The sequence below is a fragment of the Bombina bombina genome, chromosome 4 (assembly GCF_027579735.1).
Source record: "Bombina bombina isolate aBomBom1 chromosome 4, aBomBom1.pri, whole genome shotgun sequence".
In the NCBI taxonomy this organism is placed as follows: domain Eukaryota; kingdom Metazoa; phylum Chordata; class Amphibia; order Anura; family Bombinatoridae; genus Bombina; species Bombina bombina.
Window position 1 is genome coordinate 446,629,873 of NC_069502.1, and position 26,526 is coordinate 446,656,398.

At 36.8% G+C, this 26,526-nt stretch overlaps 1 protein-coding gene across 1 annotated transcript in view; it reads right to left on the reverse strand.

The window, feature by feature from the left end:
• Positions 1-26,526, reverse strand: part of DIS3L2 (DIS3 like 3'-5' exoribonuclease 2) — a 1,626,200-nt gene that overhangs the window by 421,513 nt on the left and 1,178,161 nt on the right. Inside the window, exon 14 of the mRNA XM_053711913.1 lies at positions 1,670-1,777. Within this exon, the coding sequence (XP_053567888.1) occupies positions 1,670-1,777 (108 nt within the window). The remainder of the gene's footprint in view (positions 1-1,669; positions 1,778-26,526) is intronic.

A 26,526-nucleotide genomic window follows, 5' to 3' on the forward strand; every position in this document is an offset into this window, starting at 1 on the left:
ATTCAGATTTGGGAAACAGCACCAAACGGTAGGAAATATGACTAAGTGCTAATTGTAGGTTCGAAACGTTTTGTTAGAATTGGGGCCCTCATATGAAACAAGAATAAATGTCGCTTTTCAAACCATATTCGTTGCAGGAACCAATTTTTTATGAAAATACAAATGACTTCAGGCAAGTTCTTCTTGAGGCAGGCTGACAAACAATTGGCATACAGTTAAATAAAAAAAAGATGGTTTCTCTTAACAAATCTGAGAAAGTACTGCTGAACTTTGCAATTGAAATATAGAGATCAACATATTTAAGGTCTATAAGCACAATACTTTGAAAGGCATTGACTAAAGAAAAGGATTCCATTTTGGATTTTCAGGTGCCCATGCATTTATATAAGGTCTAAAACAAATTGCCAAAAATCACTTCTAACTAGAAACAAATGAACAGAAACCAGATTAGATGTGGAGATTAAACATTTTTGAATGGTTTAAGTCTCATTATATTAGTATATCATAAAACAGAATTTATAGGAATGAGACAATGAAATAACTTTTACTAGCACAGTTTCCTATTCAAGTAGAATTTAGTTTTTTTTAATTTTATCCAAGACAACTATAATCAAAACTACCTTATTCTCTAATGGGTCTCTCTTAGATTGGTAATCCTGTTCCATATAGGCCTGATGACCAACATTCTGCATAGGTTAAATAACTTCACACCGAAAAAAGGTTTTATGTAAATCAGTCTCCATTTACTTCTAAAACTACAAATCCACAAGCCATTAAGTAAATCATGCGTTTTATTGCAAAAGAACATCAATTTTTGGATGACCTGTACAATCAAAAGCTGAGAAGTGGTTTTAAACTTTTTTTCCATACAATCTCAAAAACAATAATTGATTTTGCTGATATAAAATGTTACTCAGCATAAACGGAGGTAGAAGAAACCCAATTGTAAATATGCAGGGTATTTTTTTTAGCTTGTATATTTGCATGCATGGATCATATGTAACAATCTCCATCACTTGTTGCAATTTAAAATGTAATTGGCTCTATTCTTTATTATGATACCTTGCAATATATGCTCATGTACACAAGGTCAGGAATACTAAATCTCTTCATTCAAATAAACCATACATTTCAGACTCAAATGATTGTTTTTCAGAGGTAGAGCTGGACATAAAGTAATTAAGTATCATTAATGGTGCTCTCATGAGTTCAAAATTGCATAGTTTGAAGGTAGATAGGTAAGTTCCATTTGCAGTTCTGGAACCTAAATTGTTTTCACAGTGGCTTTAACATCAAGTGTTAAAAAACAAACAAAAAACTAATATGACTGTTGAAAATGTGGATGAAATAGGGAAAGCGAATAACAGCATTAATACAGATATTATGTTTTCCCAAATAGCAGAAAGTGGGTTTTGGAGGAACAAAGTGAGTAATTTGCTCCAGAGGGCGATAACATATGTGGCCCTCATGGTAAAAACTTGAATGCCATTTACAGACAACATTGTATGAATGAGTGCACTCACACAAGCAATGCAACTTAAGTCCTTACAAATTATAATCTTTTTTTCATTTATATATCTCAATATGTGAAGAAGATCTGGTATAGGTATTTGCAAAAGGGAAGGGAATAGGGTTACAGGCAACACATTCCTGTGTGTAAAATTCTCACCTTGCCTTGAGGAGTAATCTTCCATATAACTGAAAATGTCAGCCTGTCAGCCATGGGATTCAAACTGCATAGCTCCTCGCATAAGAGCCTGGGTAGCATTGGGATTACCTGAAAATAAACCATATATTAGATAGCTTACGAACACAGACAGGACAAACTAGAGAACAAATGGATATGGCCTATGGTAAGAAACCAAGAAAATAACACTAGCAAGGTTAGACAGCCCAAAAGACTGATTTTCTAAAGAGGAAAGAAAAAAGGCCAGAAGTAAATAATCTTAAAACACAAAGAATGACCCAAAATCTTTATTGAGTAAGAAATCACAAGGATAAAATGACAGACCAAATACTGTTTCAATACAATCCTCATAGGCCTTTCCTATTCCAACAATGCCTTAGAAAGTTTACTGTAAGAAGTTATACTAAATAGAATTGCCAGATGTCGATCAGGCATTCTTAAAAATTGGGAGAAGACCTCTTATTTAATGTAAAGATTAAATCATAGATTGGAAAATGTGATCAAGTCTTTATGCTAAGTAACATGCATATATGCTCACAACTTCAGGTTATTATGGAAATATGTTACATCTTCCTCCTAATAAATTATTCTGTCTCCCAAAAAAAATCCAACGTACAACACAACTGATCTAAAATCAACATATTTGAAAAATGCTTAAAATTTGTAAAATCTTAAAATATGGTTTCATCATGGTCACAACCATAAGTATCCCCCTGCCAGCCATAATTATTTATATACGAAATAGATTTTATGAACAAAATCCGTCTATTATGGATTAGTTTGTAGTACCAGTTAGGAGAGTGTAAAAATCAAAATGGTTACTTCAGTTTCTTTTTTATTTATAGCAAAATGTGGTGTTTTGTAAACTCTATCAGATTGTCAACTACATCAGACAAACACATTTTCCTCAACGGTTATCAGCAAAAAGAATGTAATACATGAGAATACAAATAATTTAAATTTTTAATATAAAGTCTCAATTTGATAAACAATAAAAAAAAATTAACCAAATATAAGAAACTTCTATATCTTGGCTCATATGGCTTACATGTATAAAGGTAACCCCACAAGTAGGACCCCTCCTCCTAGTGATGTCCAGTGAGAAGAATAAAGGAGAAAAGTGGAGGAAGCCCTTGCTTATACTTAACAGTAAGAAAAAATAAAAAAGCAGTTAAAGGGACACTGAACCCAAATTTTTTCTTTTGTGATTCAGATAGAGTCTGCAATTTTAAGCAACTTTCTAATTTACTCCTATTATCAAATTTTCTTCATTCTCTTGGTATCTTTATTTGAAATGCAAGAATGTAAGTTTAGATGCCGGCCCATTTTTGGTGAACAACCTGGGTTGTCCTTGCTGATTGGTGGATAAATTCATCCACCAATAAGAAAGTGCTGTCCAGAGTCCTGAATAAAAAAAAAGCTTCAATGTTTTCTTTTTAAAATAAAGATAGCAAGAGAACGAAGAAAAATTGATAATAGGAGTAAATTAGAAAGTTGCTTAAAATTGCATGCTCTATCTGAATTACGAAGGAAAAAAATTGAGTTCAGTGTCCCCTTTGAGTTTATATGTGCACTGGCACTCAGTTCTGCAGGATATCATGTATGTATATATACTGGGCTATTTACTATTAGACTCCAATTATTAGGATCTAGTAGTCCAATGCCTTAACTACCTGCCTAGTTAACAACATCCGGGGATGGTCCTGCTGCTTGATATGTATTGGGAGCCACATTTCAGAGTATTCTAAGTGGTTGCTTCTTTAGTTGTAATTTGCATTCATAGCTAGAGTTGCTACACAGACATGGGTAGGTGCTGTATATGTGTATTTTGTTATTTGCCACAATTACAGGGTATTCTTTTTCTGTGCATATTATCTTCCAAGCTTTATAGTTTAAGAGTTTCTCTTCCACCTATACTTCCATGAAGACCGTTTATTATTGTTTCCTCCATTGACAAACGTATACACTTTAGGGGAGGTCCAAGAGTGGTCTCAAAAATACCAGGAGGATAAAATAAAATATATAACAGATTTAGAACAAGTTTTTGTTTGCTTTTAGATATAATAATTTTATGCAGTCCTTGATATTTTCATTGTTATGCCATTGGGATTATTTGCATTGCTGAAACAAATTTTTATCATCTTTTTTAAATCTCAATAAAAATATTTGTAATAATATATATATATAATACATAAACATGTTTATTAATGTAATACCCTCTTTTAGGAATACCATTTTTTCTCTGTGTATATATAAGCAATATATGCAAAGAAAAATTGTATACAGAAAATAGGGTATTACTTTGAGAAACATGTTTATGTATAATAGGATGTTCTAATACAGTGTTACTAGATGCTAAGAGGCCTTAGGCTTTTTCTTATAAAGGATGACATTTTTATATGCAATCTTTACATCCAGATACATTTAAATGTCAAACTTATATTTAATTGTGTGATAAAAACTTATATTTGACAGAACTTTGTAAGCTATGGTGTGAGAGCCTATTGGCTGTGTTTTCAATCTATCACCTTTGGCATAGATTCGCTATAGCTGGATCCAGCCAATGGGTGGGTTGCAATTCACTTTAAATAAGAAGTGATCACACTTGTGCAATTACACCGAATGAAGGGGCATGTCCCTGAAACGCATAGTGAGCTGTGATACTAAACTGGCCAGGCAAGTGTGATTGTTTAATTTAAAACTGCTTTTTATAATTTATTATTTTATTTAGTTCAATTTTACAGTTCACATATACTATGTACTCCTCAGAATAAATGCGGATCTCCAGTCTGATGGGGTGTATGTCTCCAGGAGGCTTAGTAAAGTGTGTGTTTTGCCAACTATGCTCACAAAACCGTAGCCTAGTTTAGCAGTATATAGACAGCTTTTACATGGGGAAATAAGTATTTGAGCCACTTGCATAAAACAAAATTTATGCTTACCTGATAAATTTATTTCTCTTGTGGTGTATCCAGTCCACGGATTCATCCATTACTTGTGGGATATTCTCCTTCCCAACAGGAAGCTGCAAGAGGATCACCCACAGAAGAGCTGTCTATATAGCACCTCCCCTAACTGCCACCTCCCAGTCATTCGACCGAAGACAAGCAAGAGAAAGGAGAAACTATAGGGTGCAGTGGTGACTGTAGTTTAAAAATTTAAAAACACCTGCCTTAAAATGCTAGGGCGGGCCGTGGACTGGATACACCACAAGAGAAATAAATTTATCAGGTAAGCATAAATTTTGTTTTCTCTTGTAAGGTGTATCCAGTCCACGGATTCATCCATTACTTGTGGGATACCAATACCAAAGCTATAGGACACGGATGAAGGGAGGGACAAGGCAGGCGCTTAAATGGAAGGCCTGTAAGACCTTTCTCCCAAAAATAGCAAAAGTATCAAATTTGTAGAATTTAGAAAAAGTATGAAGCGAAGACCAAGTCGCCGCCTTACAAATCTGTTCAACAGAAGCCTCATTTTTAAAGGCCCATGTGGAAGCCACCGCTCTAGTGGAATGAGCTGTAATTCTTACAGGAAGAAAGAGAAGTTGCTGAAGCCTTTTGGCCTTTCCTCTGTCCAGAGTAGACAACAAACAATGCAGATGTTTGACGAAAATCTTTAGTAGCTTGTAAATAAAACTTTAAAGCACGAACCACGTCAAGATTGTGTAATAGACGTTCCTTCTTTGAAGAAGGATTAGGACACAGTGACGGAACAACAATCTCTTGATTGATATTCTTATTGGATACCACCTTAGGAAGAAACCCAGGTTTGGTACGCAAAACTACCTTATCTGCATGAAAGATCAGATAAGGGGAATCACACTGCAAAGCAGATAACTCTAAAACTCTTCGAGCCAAAGAGATAGCCAACAAGAACAGAACTTTCCAAGATAAAAGCTTGATATCTATGGAATGCAGAGGTTCAAACGGAACCCCTGGAAGAACTTTAAGAACTAAATTTAAACTCCATGGCGGAGCAACAGGTTTAAACACAGGCTTGATTCTAACTAAAGCCTGACAAAACGCCTGAAACATCCGCCAGACGCTTGTGCAAAAGAATGGACAGAGCAGAAATCTGTCCCTTTAAGGAACTAGCTGACAATCCCTTCTCCAATCCTTCTTGGAGAAAAGACAATATCCTGGGAATCCTGACTTTACTCCACGAGTAACCCTTGGATTCACACCAATGAAGATATTTACACCATATCTTATGATAGATTTTCCTGGTGACCGGCTTTCAAGCCTGAATTAAGGTATCAATGACCGACTCGGAAAAACCACGTTTTGACAAAATCAAGCGTTCAATCTCCAAGCAGTCAGCCGCCGAGAAATTAGATTTGGATGTTTGAAGGGACCTTGAAGTAGAAGGTCCTGCCTCAGCGGCAGAGTCCAAGGTGGAAAGGATGACATGTCCACCAGATCTGCGTACCAAGTCCTGCGTGGCCACGCAGGAGCTATCAAAATAACCGAAGCTCTCTCCTGCTTGATCTTGGCAATCAGACGAGGAAGCAGAGGAAACGGTGGAAACACATAAGCCAGGTTGAAAGACCAAGGCGCTGCTAGAGCATCTATCAGCGCTGCCTTGGGATCTCTGGACCTGAACCCGTAACAAGGAAGCTTGGCATTTTGACGAGACGCCATGAGATCCAGTTCTGGTTTGCCCCAAAGTTGAATAAACTGTGCAAACACCTCCGGATGGAGTTCCCACTCCCCCGGATGAAAAGTCTGTCGACTTAGAAAATCCGCCTCCCAGTTCTCTACTCCTGGGATATGGATAGCTGATAGATGGCAAGAGTGAACCTCTGCCCATAGAATTATTTTTGAAACCTCCAACATTGCTAGGGAACTCCTTGTTCCCCCTTGATGGTTGATGTAAGCTACAGTTGTGATGTTGTCCGACTGAAATCTGATGAACCTGACCGCAGCTAGCTGAGGCCAAGCCTGAAGAGCATTGAATATCGCTCTTAGTTCCAGAATGTCTATTGGAAGGAGTGTCTCCTCTTGAGTCCACAAGCCCTGACCCTTCAGGGAGTTCCAGACTGCACCCCAGCCCAGAAGGCCGGCATCTGTCGTTACTATTGTCTAATCTGGCCTGCGGAAGGTCATACCCTTGGACAAATGGACCCGAGATAACCACCAGAGAAGAGAATCCATGGTCTCTTGATCCAGATTTAGTAGAGGGGACAAATCTGTGTAATCCCCATTCCACTGACTGAGCATGCAGAGTTGCAGCAGTCTGAGATGTAGGCGGGCAAACGGCACTATGTCCATTGCCGCTACCATTAAGCCGATTACTTCCATACACTGAGCCACTGAAGGGCGAGAAGTAGAATAAAGAACACGGCAGGAATTTAGAAGTTTTGACAACCTGGCCTCTGTCAGGTAAATCTTCATTTCTACAGAATCTATCAGAGTTCCTATGAAGGAAACTCTTGTGAGAGGGGATAGAGAACTTTTTTCTTTGTTCACTTTCCACCCATGCAACCTCAGAAATACCAGAACAATGTCCGTGTGAGTAGTTTAACAAAGAGTAGCAAAAGCACTACACTGGTAGAATAGGAACGCTCAGTATATTACTTTAATATATACAGAAAATGTATTCAAGTTATTTACAAACAGCGTATCCTTTTATATAATTATGTCTGGATACCGTGCATAAATTTATCAAATTTCTGTATTTTTAATAGGTATATACATATATACCCTTTGAGCTTGAGTGCTGGTGCATAATACGACACTAGTTACGAGTATAGTCTATATCATAGAAGATAGAGACTGAAAGAATGCACCTAAGTAGCACTTCAGTTCCTTGTGAAGTTATTAGTATAAATATGAAACTTAAACAGCCATTGTGAGCCAAAGGGTTGAAAGGAAATTAAAACATAACTTTTATTGAATCAAAATTCGATTAAAATATTTTTGTGTAAGTGTGTGTACTTTAAAAACACATAGCAACTTTACTGAAGATAAAAAAGTGGCACTAAATATCAAGTGGATAGATTACCTCTATTTTGAAATATTCTTGGATTATATAAATAGTAAATATAAATCTATCCAATGGATAATTGGCTTGTGTCTTGGGGTATTATACACCACTGTGTAATTCAAAATTCTATCATGCAGACATTCACATATATAGTTGTGCAATCGTTTTAGAAAAGTAAATGACAAATTACTATCAGTGAAGGATACTTAGTAACTAATATACCTGGGTAATTTGGTATTTTTCACTTTCTGGATAAGTGAATCTCTATATAAACATTATTCACGCCTTCAGATAAATTACTGAGTCCCTGATAGTTGCAAGTTCATAATATGGATTAAACTCAACCTTACTATATTGTCCCTTGTGTTGCAATAGATTATATTGTTGGCGTGTATATACAATATATAATTACAGTATAAATTTTTTTCTTTTTTTGGAGTATCAGAAGTGGCTCAAATAGCCTGGATATATGAATATGTATATATTCTTTTGTAATTTAATATATACTGTATAGTTAATCAATTTTTGCAACAGGTTTTTTTTGGTGACTTAGATTTAAGTCTAGCATGTGTAGGTGCTTAGGTGTACGAACTTCAGTGGTGTATACTTTGTGGCAGAAAATATCTCACTTGGTCTATTATCTATTATTTTTAGTCACTTGGCAGACTTTGCATATTTTTACTTTTATAATATACATAATTTAATACATAGAAAGCGGTATTCTGGGTATTTATAAAAGTTTCTTTGAATAATATATTCTATGCAGCCCACTTAATTTATGTATCAATAGCCTGTCGCTGGTGGTTACAGTATACGTTTAGGTAACCAATTATAAGCTCTGGCCGTTATAATTTAGGAATATCCAAAAGTTATTAGTCTTTATTTTCTTCTAAAGTGGCTGTCTTTTGATTTCTTCTAAAGTTAGCTTTTCCAGCTCCATACCGTAGAAATACTTAAAGTTGTATTATGGCACTGTCATTGCCAGTACCCGGCTTTTATGCACTTATGCTATCACCAAGTGATTGGTGCGGTATAAGCTGGAGCTGCCCGAATAGGTGACTAACAGTTATAATAAAGACCCATAATTAGCTCTTCAAAATTGCCACTCGCTAACCGCTATAGCTTTATGATATTTTTATAAAGTTCTAGGGATCTATATCAGTGCGGGTGATTTCACAGGTTAGCGGTTGTAACCATTCTATTAGCCTGTGAATAGCTTTTGACAGTTGCCACTAGCGTTTTTTAAATAAGCCCCAAGGTATTAATGCTAATTTAGACCAATTGCCACTGTACTAATGCATTTAGTTTTAAAGTTTTCTATGCCATTAAAAAAGGAAAAACAACAGGGTATTGTCAGATACCCATCACTAACATGTTTCGCCGATAGCGTTTCGGCTTTTTCAAACTTTGAAAGGCCAGAGCTTATAATTGGTTACCTAAACGTATACTGTAACCACCAGCGACAGGCTATTGATACATAAATTAAGTGGGCTGCATAGAATATATTATTCAAAGAAACTTGTATAAATACCCAGAATACCGCTTTCTATGTATTAAATTATGCATATTATAAAAGTAAAAATATGCAAAGTCTGCCAAGTGACTAAAAATAATAGATAATAGACCAAGTGAGATATTTTCTGCCACAAAGTATACACCACTGAAGTTCGTACACCTAAGCACCTACACATGCTAGACTTAAATCTAAGTCACCAAAAAAACCCTGTTGCAAAAATTGATTAACTATACAGTATATATTAAATTACAAAAGAATATATACATATTCATATATCCAGGCTATTTGAGCCACTTCTGATACTCCAAAAAAAGAAAAAAAATTATACTGTAATTATATATTGTATATACACGCCAACAATATAATCTATTGCAACACAAGGGACAATATAGTAAGGTTGAGTTTAATCCATATTATGAACTTGCAACTATCAGGGACTCAGTAATTTATCTGAAGGAGTGAATAATGTTTATATAGAGATTCACTTATCCAGAAAGTGAAAAATACCAAATTACCCAGGTATATTAGTTACTAAGTATCCTTCACTGATAGTAATTTGTCATTTACTTTTCTAAAACAATTGCACAACTATATATGTGAATGTCTGCATGATAGAATTTTGAATTACACAGTGGTGTATAATACCCCAAGACACAAGCCAATTATCCATTGGATAGATTTATATTTACTATTTATATAATCCAAGAATATTTCAAAATAGAGGTAATCTATCCACTTGATATTTAGTGCCACTTTTTTATCTTCAGTAAAGTTGCTATGTGTTTTTAAAGTACACACACTTACACAAAAATATTTTAATCAAATTTTGATTCAATAAAAGTTATGTTTTAATTTCCTTTCAACCCTTTGGCTCACAATGGCTGTTTAAGTTTCATATTTATACTAATAACTTCACAAGGAACTGAAGTGCTACTTAGGTGCATTATTTCAGTCTCTATCTTCTATGATATAGACTATACTCGTAACTAATGTCCGTGTGAGACCTGGCAACTTGAAAAGTCGACGCCTGTATCAGAATGTCGTCTGAGTAAGGGGCTACTGCTATAGCCCGCGGCCTTAGGACCGCTAGAAGGGAACCTAGAACCCTTATAAAGATTCTTGGTGCCGTGGCCAACCCGAAGGGAAGAGCCACAAACTGGTAGTGCCTGTATTGACCCTCCTGGATCATAGGAAGGATGGTTCGAATAGTCTCCATCTTGAGGGATGGGACTCTGAGAAATTTGTTTAAGATCTTGAGATCTAAGATTGGTCTGAATGTTCCCTCTTTCTTGGGAACAACAAACAGATTTGAATAAAAGCCCTGTCCCTCCTGCGGAACTGGGTGGATCACTCCCATAACTAGGAGGTCTTGAACACAATGTAAGAATGCTTCTCTCTTTATCTGGTTTGCAGATAAAAGTGAGAGATGAAATCTCCCTTTTGGGGGAGAGGTTTTGAATTCCAGAAGATAACCCTTGGACACAATTTCCAATGCCCAGGGATCCTGGACATCTCTTGCCCAACTTGGAAACAAGGAAATGAAGGAATCCGGCACTTTCTTGAAATCTTTAAGAGCACACAGTTTTTATTGGCAGGTAAAAAGAAAAGCAAAAGTAATACATAGCAGCCCCAGCAATTTAGTCATTGCGGCACAGCAAACAAAGAGTTAGCATGGATGGTGGTCACTAAAGCTGACGCGTTTCGGCATCCCCCGCCGTAGTCATAGCATAGATAGTGACCATCATCCTCAAGTTTAAAAAGGGCACTCTTTCACCTCATTGGTTTAAAAGTTAAACACACCTCCAATGTATACTAATAACAATGTTTCTTAATTAGAACATTTCAATACCTAATGTGTGGCAATGCGCTAAATAGAGACTTTGTGTGGAGTATTAATTAATTGTTAGAATGTGGACTTGGGCTATAATGAGATTTAGTTATGTTAATAATTGTAATTTGACAATGTTCTGCTGAATAATATGTTATATACTTGTCTGCTTTTAAATAAGCCTGTTTAACTTTTGAAAGAATTTTTATTTTCTATTAATGTTAAGTTAATTTATTTATATATAACGTGTAAGCCTCTGTATTCTTTTAAACCATGGAACATCTGTTTTGTTCCTTAAGTTATAATATTTTATTAAGAATCAGAATAGAGATAAATGTATATATGTTCTCTATCGTGCTTAAACAGGCTTAGACTTGGCATAATTGTCACAAATCACAAAAATCTCAAAAATCACAAAAAGAGACAAACCTAAGTGAGTACATTATGTATACATGTGCATCCTTTTAGGTGCACACATATGCATATGGAACATAAGTCAGTGGGTATAGATCACTAAGACCCTCTCTCCACTGTGAGTTTAAAGCCAGAAATTGATTAGATCAAATTCACTGTTGAGACCTAATGGTCTTCTGGTCTTAAGTTTTAGGATCCAGAAGACCTCCTCTCTGGCCAACAAAAGATCCCTGTTCCCTCCTCTCTGGGGTCGTGGGACATATTTAATTATGGTCCAGCTCAGTGTTGCTGGACTCTTGTTGTGAGACCACAGAAAATGTGTGATCAGAGGAGCAGTAAGGGTACCAAGTTTTATGTTATTTACATGCTCACGCACTCTGGCTCTGACCTCTCTTGAGGTCATGCCAACATATTGTAAATTGCATGTAGTGCACGTCAACAAGTAAACAACATAAGTAGCCCTGCAATTAAAACATCTTTCATGTTCGAAAGATTCACCTGTTACTGTGCTCCTAAAACCATTTCCTACAGTAAGATGGTTACAAGCTATACAATCTGTGTAATGGCATCTGTAGACTCCTTTGGTATCTAGCCACGAGCTGGATGAATTTCCGGTTTTGGCTTTAGGCATTGTCGGTGCTACCCTATTGCCTATGGTAATTCCTCTTCTGAAAGCGAAGCGACAGCATTTCCTGGACAAATCAGCTAAGCCCTCATCTGCTGAAAGCAGGGGAAAATGTTTAGAAATTATTTTGCAGATGTCTGAGTATTGGTCACTGTATGTGGTCAAAAAGGTAATGTTTTCTTTTGATTGATTTTGAATCGACTTATCTTTGTTCTTATCAAGTAAATCATTTCTATCCTTTTTACTTATTTCTTTCTTGATACCCAGTAACATTTTCTTGGGATAGCCTCTAGAAACTAACCTATTGGTTAGTTCATTGGCCTGTGTTTCAAACATACTTTTATCTGAGCAATTCCTAAGAGTTCTAACATATTGGCCCTTGGCAATGGCTTTAAAGACTCTGTTAGGATGGTTGCTCTTGGCATGTAAGATTGTGTTTTTCGCTGTGGGTTTGCGAAAAATACTCGTGGAGATGAAACCTTTGGTTTCTGAAATGTTACCTTTTAGATTAACATCTAGGTAATTGGTTGTATTAGGGTCGGTTTCAAACGTGAAACTGAGGCCTATATTGTTACTGTTTAAGTACTGAATGAATCTGGGGATCAAATTAGTATCACCTTGCCAGATTAGAATAAGGTTGTCTATGAACCTCTTGTAAAAAGTGATGTATTGTTTGTATTCATTTCTATCTCCATAGATGTGGGACTGCTCCCACCACCCCATATAGAGGTTGGCGTAAGAGGGGGCAAATTTGGCCCCCATAGCAGTCCCACATCTCTGGAGGTAGAAATTATTGTCAAAGCAAAAGTAGTTATGTGTTAAAAGAAAATTAGTTACCCGCAAAATAAAACTGCATTGTTCCTCCTCAAAATGTCCTGAATTTGTTAGAAAATGCCTAATAGCTTTTAGACCTTCTTTGTGGGGGATTGATGAATATAGTGCTTTTACATCTATTGTGACCCAAGTGTTCGTTGTTTTCCAACCCACATCTCTCAAAAGGCCCAATAGATGTTTTGTGTCTGATAAATGGCTTGGTAAGGTCAACACATAGGGCTGCAATATTGCATCCAGCCATTGTGAAAGTTTCTCTGTCAGAGAACCAATGCCACTGATGATAGGTCTCCCATGGACTTCTGTCCCAGGTTTGTGGATTTTGGGCAAGTGGTTAAAGATTGGTCTGACTGGGAATTTAACTTGTAGATATTTGTATGTTTCTTCATCATACATTCCTATCTCCCTTCCTTCATCTAGTAAGTCTAAAAGTTCAGACTCAAAGACATCAGTGGGGTCTTTGTTTAGCAAAATATATTGTTCAGTGTCCATTAGCTGTCGCCTTGCTTCAGTTTGGAATTGATTTTTGCTCATAACCACTATAGAGCCGCCTTTATCCGCGGCTCTAATCACTATGTCATTGTTATTTTGGAGCCTTGTAAGGGCTTCCTTTTCTTTTAATGAAAGATTGGACCTGCCCGAGTTAGAACTGCATTTGTTTGAGAGAGTGGTGAGATCATTCTCCACCCTTTTTTGGAAAATTTCCAAAATTTGACCCCTGTTTTGAATAGGGTAAAAGGAGGAGTTACCTTTAAATTTGGGTAAACTTGGGGTGTTTATAGGCCCCACTGCTCCCAAAGAATGCAATTCTTCTAAGGCTATTACGTCACAGTCTTCCTCAAATGTAAGGTGTGATGTGGTGGTTATTGTAGTGGTCCTATTTATACCAGTGTCAGACTCATCAGTTTGTTTGTAAAATTTTCTTAGTGTCAAATTTCTAATCAACTTGTTCACATCTAAAAGAGTTGCAAACAAATTGAAATTAGAAGTAGGAACAAAACTAAGGCCTTTATTTAAGACCTTAATTTCAAGGTCAGTTAAGTTGTAGTCAGAGATGTTAATAACATTATTCATTACTGGTATTTCGTGTAATGTCCCCTCTTTTGGCTCCTCTGTGGATATCTGTTGGACCTGGTCTGTTCTATTTTGTCTTGTTCCAAAGTTGGTGTCTGGGGGTACTGGTTCTTTGTTGCCTTTTGGCCCCCCCCGTTCATACCAACTGGGCCTAGACAAAAAACCTTCTCAAATTCATCCACATTGCCAGATTTGGGAGTTGGCACATATTTACTTGCAGTGCCTATATTTTGTGTGGATTTATGTGAAGGTTGGGGTGGTAGTTGTGGTGGGGGTGGCTGTGTAGCTGAAGTTTGGACCAAAATCGATTTAATTTTAGGTTTAACTGCAGCTTCTGGTGTGTCATACGTGGGTTCTAGGGAAGGTGGTGCAGACTGAGTTTTTTCTAGGTGTGACTGTTCTTCCTCACCTGAGCTTTGGAACTCATCTGTTGATTCTGCTTCACTTTCGCTGAACCTCACTCTTCTATTATCATACTGGTAGTAATTTCTGCCTCTTCTCCCCCTCCCTCTACCCCTTCTACCTCTATTACCTCTGGGGTATGGTTGGTAACTTCTAGATAAAGACTTGTCCCTCCTATGCCACACATATACTCTGTTTAAGTCATAGTCATTCTGGTCCCTGATGTACTTCCTATGTTTAATCTCTAATAGTAGCTTTTTAGCTTCAGATATACTTTCTGATAAAATTTTATCAAATTTAAGATAATCTTCAAAATCTCTTCTTTTGTTCAATTCTGACTGTGTTAGACCTATCTGGACTAATATTTCCTTTAGTAAAATCGATTTAAATTCAACAATTAATAATATTAATTTCAAAGAACAGTCCGACAGGGTCTGATTCCAGCGTGTAATAAACTCCTTGTCTTCTGTAATGAAGGTCGGGAATTTGTTTAAACGAAGCCCTCTGGGTATCATTTCCATTTCATGATATTTCATGAGTATTTGTATGTCACATTTTGTCTTTAGTTCCCTTTTGAGGAGTAGCTCCATGTCGTCAAATAAAGTGCTTAATGTCAGTTGTGATTTATCTGTGGTAAATATTTTGTCCAGTTCAATATCAGTTCCCTTCCTTTCTGTCGATGGTTTGAGTGAAAATAATTCACATATTTCTTCTAAGTCAGTCATGTTGAAGAGATGAATATCACACAGACTAACAAGGTCTCTTTCTTATTAATTATATTTATATTGTGCTTAATACGTGCAATACTTGTGCACAGCTTGGGGTGCTAATGTTTGACAGTTGCTTGAGACACGCTCTGATTCTTTGTTGTGTCTTATATTTATGTATATGTAGCCAAAACAATTCAGAAATCAAGTTACTCTCGGGAGGTAAAACACTTGTAATCAAGTGCTGTTCACTTAAAGTCCCTATTGTCTCATATCGAGGAGTTTAGGGGAAGCCAAAACCCCTTGGTAACAAGCGTTAAAATACAGTAAGGTTCTCCTGTTCATATGAGGTACAAGGGATGACACCTTTAAAGTTCGTATACACTCAGTCAATAGAAAGCGGTTATGCTGCAGGACTAGGCAAACAGTTCACAATTTTCAATTAAAGCTTATTCATTCAAGCTCATATTTGTATTTACATTGTACTCACAAATTGGATACTTCAGCGTTCGGTCCTGGGGGAACAAGTCTCACTCGTCCGCTGCAGTGTCTCCGGTCATGACCGTTTGTTCCCCTGTTCGAACACGCTGGAAACTTCTCTGCGTGTGAGTATGCGAGTGCGTCCTGGCTTCCCGCGGCGTCTGACGTCACTGAGTGGTTCCGTTCTGGAAGTCTGTACGATAGGCAAAAGGTGTCAATACCCGGAGTGTAGTCCAGATGTCCCGGTAGGCTTGTGGAACTTGGAAACAAGGAAATGAAGGAATCCGGCACTTTCTTGAAATCTTTAAGAGCACACAGTTTTTATTGGCAGGTAAAAAGAAAAGCAAAAGTAATACATAGCAGCCCCAGCAATTTAGTCATTGCGGCACAGCAAGTCTGGGCGAAGAGAGAGAGTCTGCCCCCTACTAGATCCGTTTCCGGATCGGGGGCTGCTCCTTCATGCTGTCTTAGAGGCAGCAGCAGGCTTCTTGGCCTGTTTCCCCTTGTTCCAAGCCTGGTTAGGTCTCCAGACCGGCTTAGACTGGGCAAAAGTTCCCTCTTGTTTTGTGTTAGAGGAAGTTGAAGCTGCGCCACTCTTGAAGTTTCGAAAAAGCCGAAAACTAGACTGTTTGGTCCTTAATTTGTTGGACCTGTCTTGAGGAAGGGCGTGACCATTTCCTCCAGTGATGTCAGAAATGATCTCCTTCAGTCCAGGCCCGAATAGGATCTGTCCTTTGAAGGGAAAGTTGAGAAGTTTAGACTTTGAAGTCACGTCAGCTGACCAGGATTTAAGCCATAGCGCCCTACGCGCCTGAATAGCAAAACCTGAATTTTTAGCCATTAGCGTAGTTAAATGAACAACGGCGTCAGAAACAAATGAATTGGCTAGCTTAAGGGCCCTAAGCTTGTCAATAATATCTTCCTACGGGGTTTCAACCTGTAGAGCCTCCTCTAGGGACTCAAACCAGAAAGCCGCGGCAGCAGTGACTGGGGCAATGCATGCAAGAGGCTGGAGAATAAAAACTTGTTGAATAAAAAATTTTTATCCATTGGATCTAGAAAAGCACAACTGTCCTCGACAGGGATAGTGGTACGCTTAGCTAGAGTAGAAACTGCTCCCTCCACCTTAGGGACCATCTGCCATAAGTCCCGTGTAGCGGCGTCTATAGGAAACATCTTTTTAAAAACAGGAGGGGGAGAGAATGGTACACACGGTCTATCCCATTCCTTAGTAATAATTTCAGAAAACCTTTTAGGGATTGGAAAAACATCAGTGTAAGTAGGTACTGCATAGTCTTTTTCCAATCTACATAATTTCTCTGGGACTACAATAGTGTCACAGTCGTCCAGAGTTGCTAAAACCTCCCTGAGCAATACGCGGAGGTGTTCAAGCTTAAATTTAAATGTAGACATATCAGAATCAGATTGAAGTATCTTCCCTGAATCAGAAAAATCACCCACAGATTGAAGCTCCCCTGCTTCGGCTTCAGTACATTGTGAGGGTGTATCAGACATAGCCACTAAAGCGTCAGAGAGCTCTGTATTTATTCTAGTCCCAGAGCTGTCTCGATTTCCTTGCAATCCTGGCAGTTTAGATAATACCTCTGTAAGGGTATGATTCATAACTGCCGCCATGTCTTGCAAGGTATACGCAATGGGCGCGCTAGATGTACTTGGCGTCCCCTGAGCGGGATTTATAGGATCTGACACGTGGGGAGAGTTAGATGGCATAACTTCCTCCTTGTCAATTTCTTCTGGTGATAAATTTTTTAAAGCCAAAATATGGTCTTTGTAATCTATAGTAAAATCAGTGCATTTGGTACACATTCTAAGAGGGGGTTCCACAATGGCTTCTAAACATAATGAACAATGAGTTTCCTCTATGTCAGACATGTTTAAACAGACTAGTAATGAGACCAGCAAGCTTGAAAAACACTTTAATAACTGTGAACAAGCAAAAAATAAAAACGGTACTGTGCCTTTAAGAGAAAAAAACAATCACAGAAACTGCTAAAACAGTGAAAAAAGCAGTAAATCTTACGAATTTTTTACAGTGTGTATAATAGGCTGAAAGAGCATTGCATCCACTTGCAAATGGATGATTAACCCCTTAGTTTCAAAACCGGATAAAAAAAACGATATAAACGTTTTTAAACAGTCACAACAAACTGCCACAGCTCTACTGTGGCCCTACCTGCCAATACGACGACTTTGGAAGGCACAAAACCCCTTAGAGAGGTCCTATATGTTCAGGGGACTCCTTCAGGGAAGTTGGATGTCTCAAGCTGCAAAAACTAATGGAAAACAGGCCCCTCCCAACCTGTACTCACAGTGAGAGGGCCTTAAAAAACTATCCCTAGGCAAAATCTAGTCAGTCATGTGGAAAAACTGGGCCCCAGAATAAAGTTTTATCACCAATATGAAATAAACGTTTATACACCTCAAGCAAACGTTATATCTATTCAGTAATGGGAGTAAATAATAAAAATATTACCCTTTACAGCAAGCATGATACCAGTCGTTATTAAATCACTGTAATCAGGCTTACCTTAAATAAATCCGGTATTGTCAGCATTTTCTAGCTCATCATTTCTCTAGAAAAATTTAAAATGCACATACCTCAGAGCAGGAGACCCTGCACGCTATTCCCCCAGCTGAAGTTACCCATCTCTTCAGTTATGTGTGAGAACAGCAATGGATCTTAGTTACAACCTGCTAAGATCATCAAAGACCACAGGCAAACTCTTCTTCAACTTTCTGTCTGAGGCTAAAATAGTACAACTCCGGTACCATTTGAAAATAACAAACTTTTGATTGAAGATAAACTACATTAATGCACCAAATCTCTCTAGCTGCTTCCCTTGTCGAGAGCTGCAAGAGAATGACTGGGAGGTGGCAGTTAGGGGAGGAGCTATATAGACAGCTCTGCTGTGGGTGATCCTCTTGCAGCTTCCTGTTGGGAAGGAGAATATCCCACAAGTAATGGATGAATCCGTGGACTGGATACACCTTACAAGAGAAATACTATGCCCTAGCTAATAAAAAAAGGGACAGCTAGTTTCTATAGTAGTATATTACTTTTATTATTTCTGCTCCTAGAGTACTAATCATCTCTATTAGCAGAGGAACAAACTTGATGTTGATAGTTAAGTTAAAATAGTGTATTTACTTGTGTAATAATAATAGTGTATTTAGGATTTACTTATGTTGAAGAGTTAGCAGGCTGTGATTGTTATTAGAACTGCCAGAAATGTATTTTCTGGGTCTATTACATGTTAATGAGGTTATAGTTAAAGTGATATATATATATATATTTTATAATTACCAATTAGTTGACAAAGCATTTTAGCATTTATCCTAACCTAGGAATTAGATTAGATGTTATTTGAATCTGGGGTGATACATTCATGGTTTCTGTGAGCTGGAATTACACATACTTTTAATTTTAAATGTATAGCCTGTGTTCCTGGTCACCAACTTATGTTAGGGTTGAACATGCTAGGTAAGCCTGCCTTTAACAATTCCTGATTTCTATTTTTTAGCAGCCACAATATAGACTTGTAAAGAACTCTTCAAGCCGTGTCTATAAATAAGTAAATTCAGTATAGCTGTAGAATGCTCTATGTTTTAAGAAATGCTATTGTGCCATTTTCTACTTAAATTGAGTACTCCGCTAGAGCCAAGAGCCCTAATTTACTGAGTTTTGCATAGCGTATATTCTCATGATGCGTTAAATGATATAGTCCCCTTAATTGTAGTGTTGAGGAGCCTTGAGGTTAGGGTATTAAAGAGCTTCAAATTTGACTTAAATATCTATAGATTTCAAGTAATAACACCAAAAATGGTTAATATGTGGGCTCATTGTTTTGAGCTAATTATTGAGTGTTTTTAGCTATTAGCTATTCTGTGTTACATCTAGCCTGCTGATGAGCATAAGGGTTCACAACATGCTTATTTAAAGCTTGTGGCATACAGACAATAAGGGATTTGACGTTTTATAGTCTTGATTGTTACATTATCTCTATGTCTAGTCACACAAAGAGTTACTGAATGCCACCTTATTTGTTGGGTTTGATAACTGTTGATATTCAGGTCAAATATACAATATTTTCCAAGGTCCATGAGTGACACAATAACTTTTCACAAAACAGAAAAAATGAAGTTCTTATTGTGTTTATTTACTTTTGACACCAATATCTCTGGATGGTTTTGATTTGGTTTTTCTGTTAATTTTACTTACTAGAGAGTGTGTTGAAATATTATTTTTCTCATGATCGGTAAGCATAATGAGGTCCACCTACAGAAAAGTTGAACCCATGTTCCATACACCAGGAAATTAAAGCCTTCCAAACCTTGTGATTAATTTTTCTCATCAAAGGTTTACGGACCTGAAACAATGACAGAATCAGAAAAACCACTCTGCCTTAAAACTATGCGTTCAATCTCCAAGCCATCAAGTTTAGAGATATAAGATCCTGATAAAAAAAATATTAACATGAGACTGAAGAAACCTTCCCCTGGCAGGCTTTGATCTGAAATGTATTTGATATGCTTGTTAAATAATGCTCAGAAACCAAGTCCCCTGAAAAAGACGTAATCTGCCCCCTACCAGAAAATCTAGATTGGGGCTGCACCTTCATGCAGATTTGGTAGTGGAAACAGGCTTTATTGACTGTTCAGATCTGTTACGATTAGGGTTTGTCTTCCAGGAGAAAGAACCTTGCTTCTATAAAGGGATGGAGGATTTCTGGTTCTTAGATTGACAAAAGTAACGATAATGGTTAGAAGCCCTGGATTTATCCTTAGACTTCTTATCCTGTGGGAGAAAGGTACCTTTTCACCCTCAGTTACTTTAGAAATAATGTCATCCAAACCAGAGCCAAACAATACATTTCCTTTAGAAGGAAGTCACAGAAGTCTAGATTTAGAAACCATGTTAACAGACCATAATATCAACCATAAGACCCTCCTAGTCAAAACTACCAGTGACATTCTTAGCATTGATCTTAATAACATACATAACAAAAGCATCACAAATGAAAGCATTAGCGGTTTTTAAGAGTTTCAATTAATTGGAAAACTCTTCACAATAACAATCTTCAGAAAGTTGCTCAGATATACCCTCACACCACAGTGTAGAAGCTGCAGCAACACAAGCAATAGCAAAAGAAAACCGGCTTGCAAAAAGACCATTCTATGAAAAGATTCTAATTTACTGTCTCTAAAAGAGGTACTATTTTCCAGAGGAATAGTAGTAAGAGTAGACAAAGTAGAAAAAGCCCATCTAGAATAGTTACCAAAAGCTCTAAATTAGCAGAAGGTAAAGGAAACATCCTCTTAAATCTTTGAGCAGGATTAAGAGAGAATACCAAGTTTGGACCATTCTTTAGAAATTATCTCAGAGATAGTATTAGCCACTGGAAATACCTGTGTACCTCTGTGACTAAACAGAAGGCTTAAAAATGTAATTTCAGCTGTTTAAAAGACAAAGCATTCATTAAATCTATTGTGGACATAAACTGCCCTTGCTGAACAAAAAAAAAATTCAATCTCCAAGCAGTCAAGCTTAGAGATTTGAGATCTGGACAGAAAAACTGACCTTGAGACAAAAGGTACTGCCAACAAGGAAGAGGCGAAGGCAAGCAACTGACATCTGAACTAGATCTGCATACCAAACCCTGTGAGGCAAACCTGGAGCAATCAGAATGACTGATGATTCCTCTTGCCTGATCTTGGAAATTACTCTCGGAGGAAGAACCAGAAGAGGAAACACATAAGCAAGCTGAAAGGATCAAGGAGCTACCAGAGCATCCACAAACTCTGCCTGAAGATCCCTGGTCCTCGCATAGTACATGGGAAGTTTGTAGTTTAAACAAGAAGCCTTCAGATTAATCTCTGGGAGACTCCAAAGGATGCAGAGACATGACGGCTGAGAAAATCTGCTTACCATTTCACTCATGGAATATGAAAAGCAGAAATTAGACAAAAATTGGCTTCTGCCAATGAGAGAATCGGAGAAACTTCCCTTCAAGCCTTCTCAGATCTGTTAAAGAAACCAAATCTATGTGTACCCCCAGAAAAGTAACTTTTGTCTGAGGAACTAAAGAATTCTTTGGAAAATTGATCTTCCAACCATGTTGTTGAAGAAACAACAAAAGTCTGCTAGTGTGAGATGCTAAATGTAAAGAGCTTGAACAAAGATATTTTCCAGGTAAGGAAATACAGCAAGTAAGGAACTACAGACAGAAGGGTACCCAGAACCTTTGAAAAGGATCTCGGAGCTTTAGCCAGACCAAATGGTAGAGCAACAAACTGAAAATGCATTACTTGTGAATGGGAGCATGAAGAAAATCATCCTTTACAACTAGATATTATATTTAGAACCCAGGCATCTGAAACAGACTGAAATCAGGCTTCCTGATAAAGGCACAGCCATACCACTCGACCAGAGTCTCTGGATCGGGTGCCGTACCATCATGCAGACTTGGAAGTAGAGGTAGATTTTTTTTTTAGATTAAATAGGCTTCCAGGCACAGCCCGAGGGACCTTGCTTTACAAGAGGAGAAAACAGATTTTTGTTCCCTGTTTTGATGAAAGGGACAAAAATGATTAGAAACCTTAGACTTACCCCTGGACTTCTTGTCCTAAGGAAGAAAGGCTCCCCTACCTCTAGTAACGGTAGAAAATAATAGAATCCAAATCAGAGCAGAACAATTTCTTTCCTTGAAAAGTCTAGATTTAGACACCGTTCAGCAGGCCATGATTTAAACCATAAAGCTCTTCTGGAAGGAGCTGCCAAGGGCATACACTTGCCATTAATCTTAATGATGTAAAATACAGCATTACAAATAAATGAGTTAGCCTATTTAAGCAAAAAGGTTAAAAAAATCTTTACTAGCAGAAACATACTGCTCAAAAAAATTAAATTCGCTAATATGCACGAAAAAACCCAATGTGTGCTATATAGAGGGCATGTGTGCGCTACTCCAATGTGCAATAAAAAATGTACCTAAGGAGCACGAAAACAACCCCGACATGTGCAAAAAAGAGGACCCGACGCGTACAGACCCAGGCAGGAAAAAACAAACATTAATATACATAAAATCCCGACCTGCACAAAACAATTTAAATATAATCGAATTTTAAAGGGGAATAACAAAATAAAAACAAAATGAAAATTTTGTCCCAGGGATATAGACTGGAAAAAAATTGCTTTAAATATGCAGACTCAGTAACTTATGTACAAAAGTATAAAATGGATATATAGCTATATAAGTCTCTGCTTAGAAAACTTATGCAGAAATTAAGACATATAAAATACCCAGGACACTCTGTGGGATTTATCCTGAACAAATGCCCATAAATTAGCGGCAAGCTACAACAACGCTTTTAAAAAGGGCACTGTGACAAAAGAAAAGAAGGTGCTTCAATTGCACAGTTTTATGGAAATGATATGTTATTATGTAGACTTTTCCTGAATAAATTAAAGAAATCATCATTAAACTTTGAATTTGAGTAGCTTATGCATGGGCACTGATGTAAACTCCATTTTACAGATGTCAACTGTCAGATTGATTATTAAAAGAATGATATGGAAACAAGATTTTACACTAGGAAAAAAAAGGTTAATCCACAAAATACTTGTTATTTAACACCACGTGCATTTCACTTGTTTTCAACATGTTTATATTTGTCATATATGTGTCATGCTATATTAAAGCGTTACGGAGAAGCAGACAAACACCTTGCTTCATTGTAAAGACAGTCTTTTGATAATCATGGTTGTATATCCCCATTTTAAAGAGATCTATATTCAAGAATGTTAATACAATTGATAGACTAATTGCAGGTTTCACTTAAAGAAATGCTTAACTCCCTTTGTGTACAGTATATATAATCATACATTTTGGCTCTGACTGTTTGAGCAAGCATGAGATCTTATTTTGTTTTTTAAAAATGCATTTTTAAAAAAATTAAAATTAATAAAAGTGAAACTATTAGATGTACCATAGATGAAACTTAATTTTATATGTATTTCTATTCAAGTTAAAGGGACTTTGTAAATATTCTCCCTTTTAATGTGTTCCCAGTGGTCCATTTTACCTGCCGATATATTTAATTGCTTGCAAGCAACTACTTTTTTGTTATTTGAAATAGCTAATTTTGCCTGTTAAATTTTTAGTGTAGGTGGGGATACGAGTAACAAACATTCTTTGTGAAAAATCTATGTAAATAGTAGGCCTTGTCACTGATTAATCTCATAGTGTGAGGGTGAGAGGGAGAGGGATTTCAATACCTAACAAATACTTGCAGGCTCAGCCCATTATTATGGGCATGTCCTAGGTGGTGGTTTTACTACGACTTAAAATACATAAATAATTATGAAGAAACAATTTCCCATATATTTAATACTCTGCAGTAGGTATAACGATATAATTGGAACTAAGGGGAAACCAATTTAACAGTACAGTGTACCTTTAAGTGTTTTAATATGACCACAATTGCTCTATGGACCACTAACTGTAAGGCAGCCTAATTATGTCCTACATAATAGTTTTTTCCTTTAAATAATATAAACATTTATATAAAAAAAGAATAGCTGTGCATAATACAATTAAACAACAAAGAACAGGTAATAAAATCCAGTTTTGGAGCCAATGCATTAAGAATACACATACATAAGAGAATAAAGATTGGTCCTTACACCAAGGTCATGACTAATGTAATAATAATTGCATAGTTTCTTTTACTATTCTATTCTGTACTTTGATTAAAAGCAGTTTGACGTGTGGAAGTGAATTATTGTCGACATGGCTACTGGGATAAGGAATCAGATAAGCCGCTTCCTCCATAACAGAAACAATTTTCTAAACTAGAATTCTTTAACAGTGGTCATAACTAATTTATATGCATGCTTCTCTGCTACGTGATCACTGGCAGACTGAACATAGTTGATGACTGGACCACACAAAGCAAATACAATGATGGGAAAACTAACAGCACTAGGAGAAAAAACATGCTAACCTTGCATTGAAATAATAAGATATTATGCTGTGTGATAGCCAATATGTGGTACATCTATTAAATGTGCCCTGACATCCTTTTAAGGGTGAGATCACAAAAACTGATAAAATTACTTGGCAATAATATATTATTGAAAAAAAACCTTATAATATTTTTTGTTGCACTTTATAAAAATCAGGCAATAATGGTAGTCAACGTACATATCAAGATATTGTGAAAACAACAGGGCAATATATTCCCCTACAATTTGCCTTTCTTATCAATATATTCCAAGTGTTCTTATAAACTTTTACACTTTGGAACTATGTATAAACATGCTTTTTGTTAATTACATAATTTGAGCATGTAAGGATAATTATAATGAACAATGATCAGGGATTTTAAATTATATTTTCATATTTAAAATATCTCCTTTGTAAATAAAGCTCAGTAAGGCTTCTTTTGAGTAAACACTTGTGCACTCGTCGTCACTAATTTGAGGCCTAAGAGATTATTTAATTTAGATTTTTTTTATTCATGTTACATAAATAAAGCCACATGAAAGTGTTGTAGCTTTTCTTTATAATTACGCTACTTAGTAGGTGATAGGGATGCACCATCTCAAACACTTCAAAAGCTTTGAGTGCCGTATGCATCAAAAGATAGTTTATCAAAATATTGCTAACATAATCACTCACAATAGTGTCTTCAAGTTATTTTTAAGTGCAAGGCTGATTGCTAATTGATATTTTTGCTGGAAGATATGCTTCCTGATGATTACTATAGTCTTGAACAGGGGTAAATTGTATTGTTCCACTCCAGCATTGTTGAATCGATTTTTGTTTTAAAATGTGTTACTGCATCTCGAGGGTTCCTCAATTTGCTCATATTCCATCCCTTGCATACCATGGAAAAATATTAGCATGAGTTATTTGAATAATTTCTTCTTTCGACATTTTATAAAATCTTTGTAATGGCTGGGTGAATTTCACCATCATGGCAGTCTCACAGAAGGCTGCCCTCTACTAAGCATCAGATGGGTGTGCTTTGTGTTAATCTCTTAAATGTTTATTCTCAGAAACTCCAACATTGGGTGTCTTGGTTGGCTTGTCAAGAGGACTCTAACTTCAGTCTCAAGAATAAATGAGTATATATTTGTATCTTCTTTTTTTTTTTTTTTTTTAAAAGAGCTTTATTGAATGAACATGTTTTACAAGTTGTAGATATACATTACATAGATCAAGTTGTATACAGTAAGTGATATTCATAAGTCTGGAGCTTCAAACCTTATACAACTCCTAAAGGCTCCAATAAGTATGTTTCTTATGTTCATTACATATAAAGAATAAGCAATTATTTATAATTAGTAACATTTGCTTATATCATATGCTAATTACTTTTTTGATAGGCCAGCTGCACCAAGCCAATTCTGCTTTAGATAAGAATACTCATATTCCCTGACTCATAGAACACGAGTTAACTGATAGTACAGCTAGCCCATCCAAATGTCCACTATAATAGTGGATCTGAAAGTGAAGAGAGAACAGAAGAAGCCGTACAGGCGCCCAGAGAGAAGAAAAGGAGGAAGAGGGAAGAGAGAGAAAAAAAAAAAAAAAAAAGGGGGGGGGGGGGGGGGGGGGGAAGAAAGGGAAGTGTTAGTTATGGATGTGAATTTAAATAAGGCCAGGCAATAACTGATTACATTTATGAGTTGTTTATGACTCCGGAATCATTATCCTAACAGAATTTGTATCTATATTGGTTTACCCTCCCAGAGCAGTGACATATATTCATGGGTGACCAGTTTACCCGCTTTGAAGTAGTGATACCTTTCCAAGTTCAGCAAATCTCTCACCCCACTTCTCCACTCTCCCACATCTGGGACTTGTGCTGATTTCCAGTATTTTGGGACCAAGCTCTTAGCACAGTTCAACATAAGTACGAGCAATCTTTGCTTTGCCTCTTCAGAGA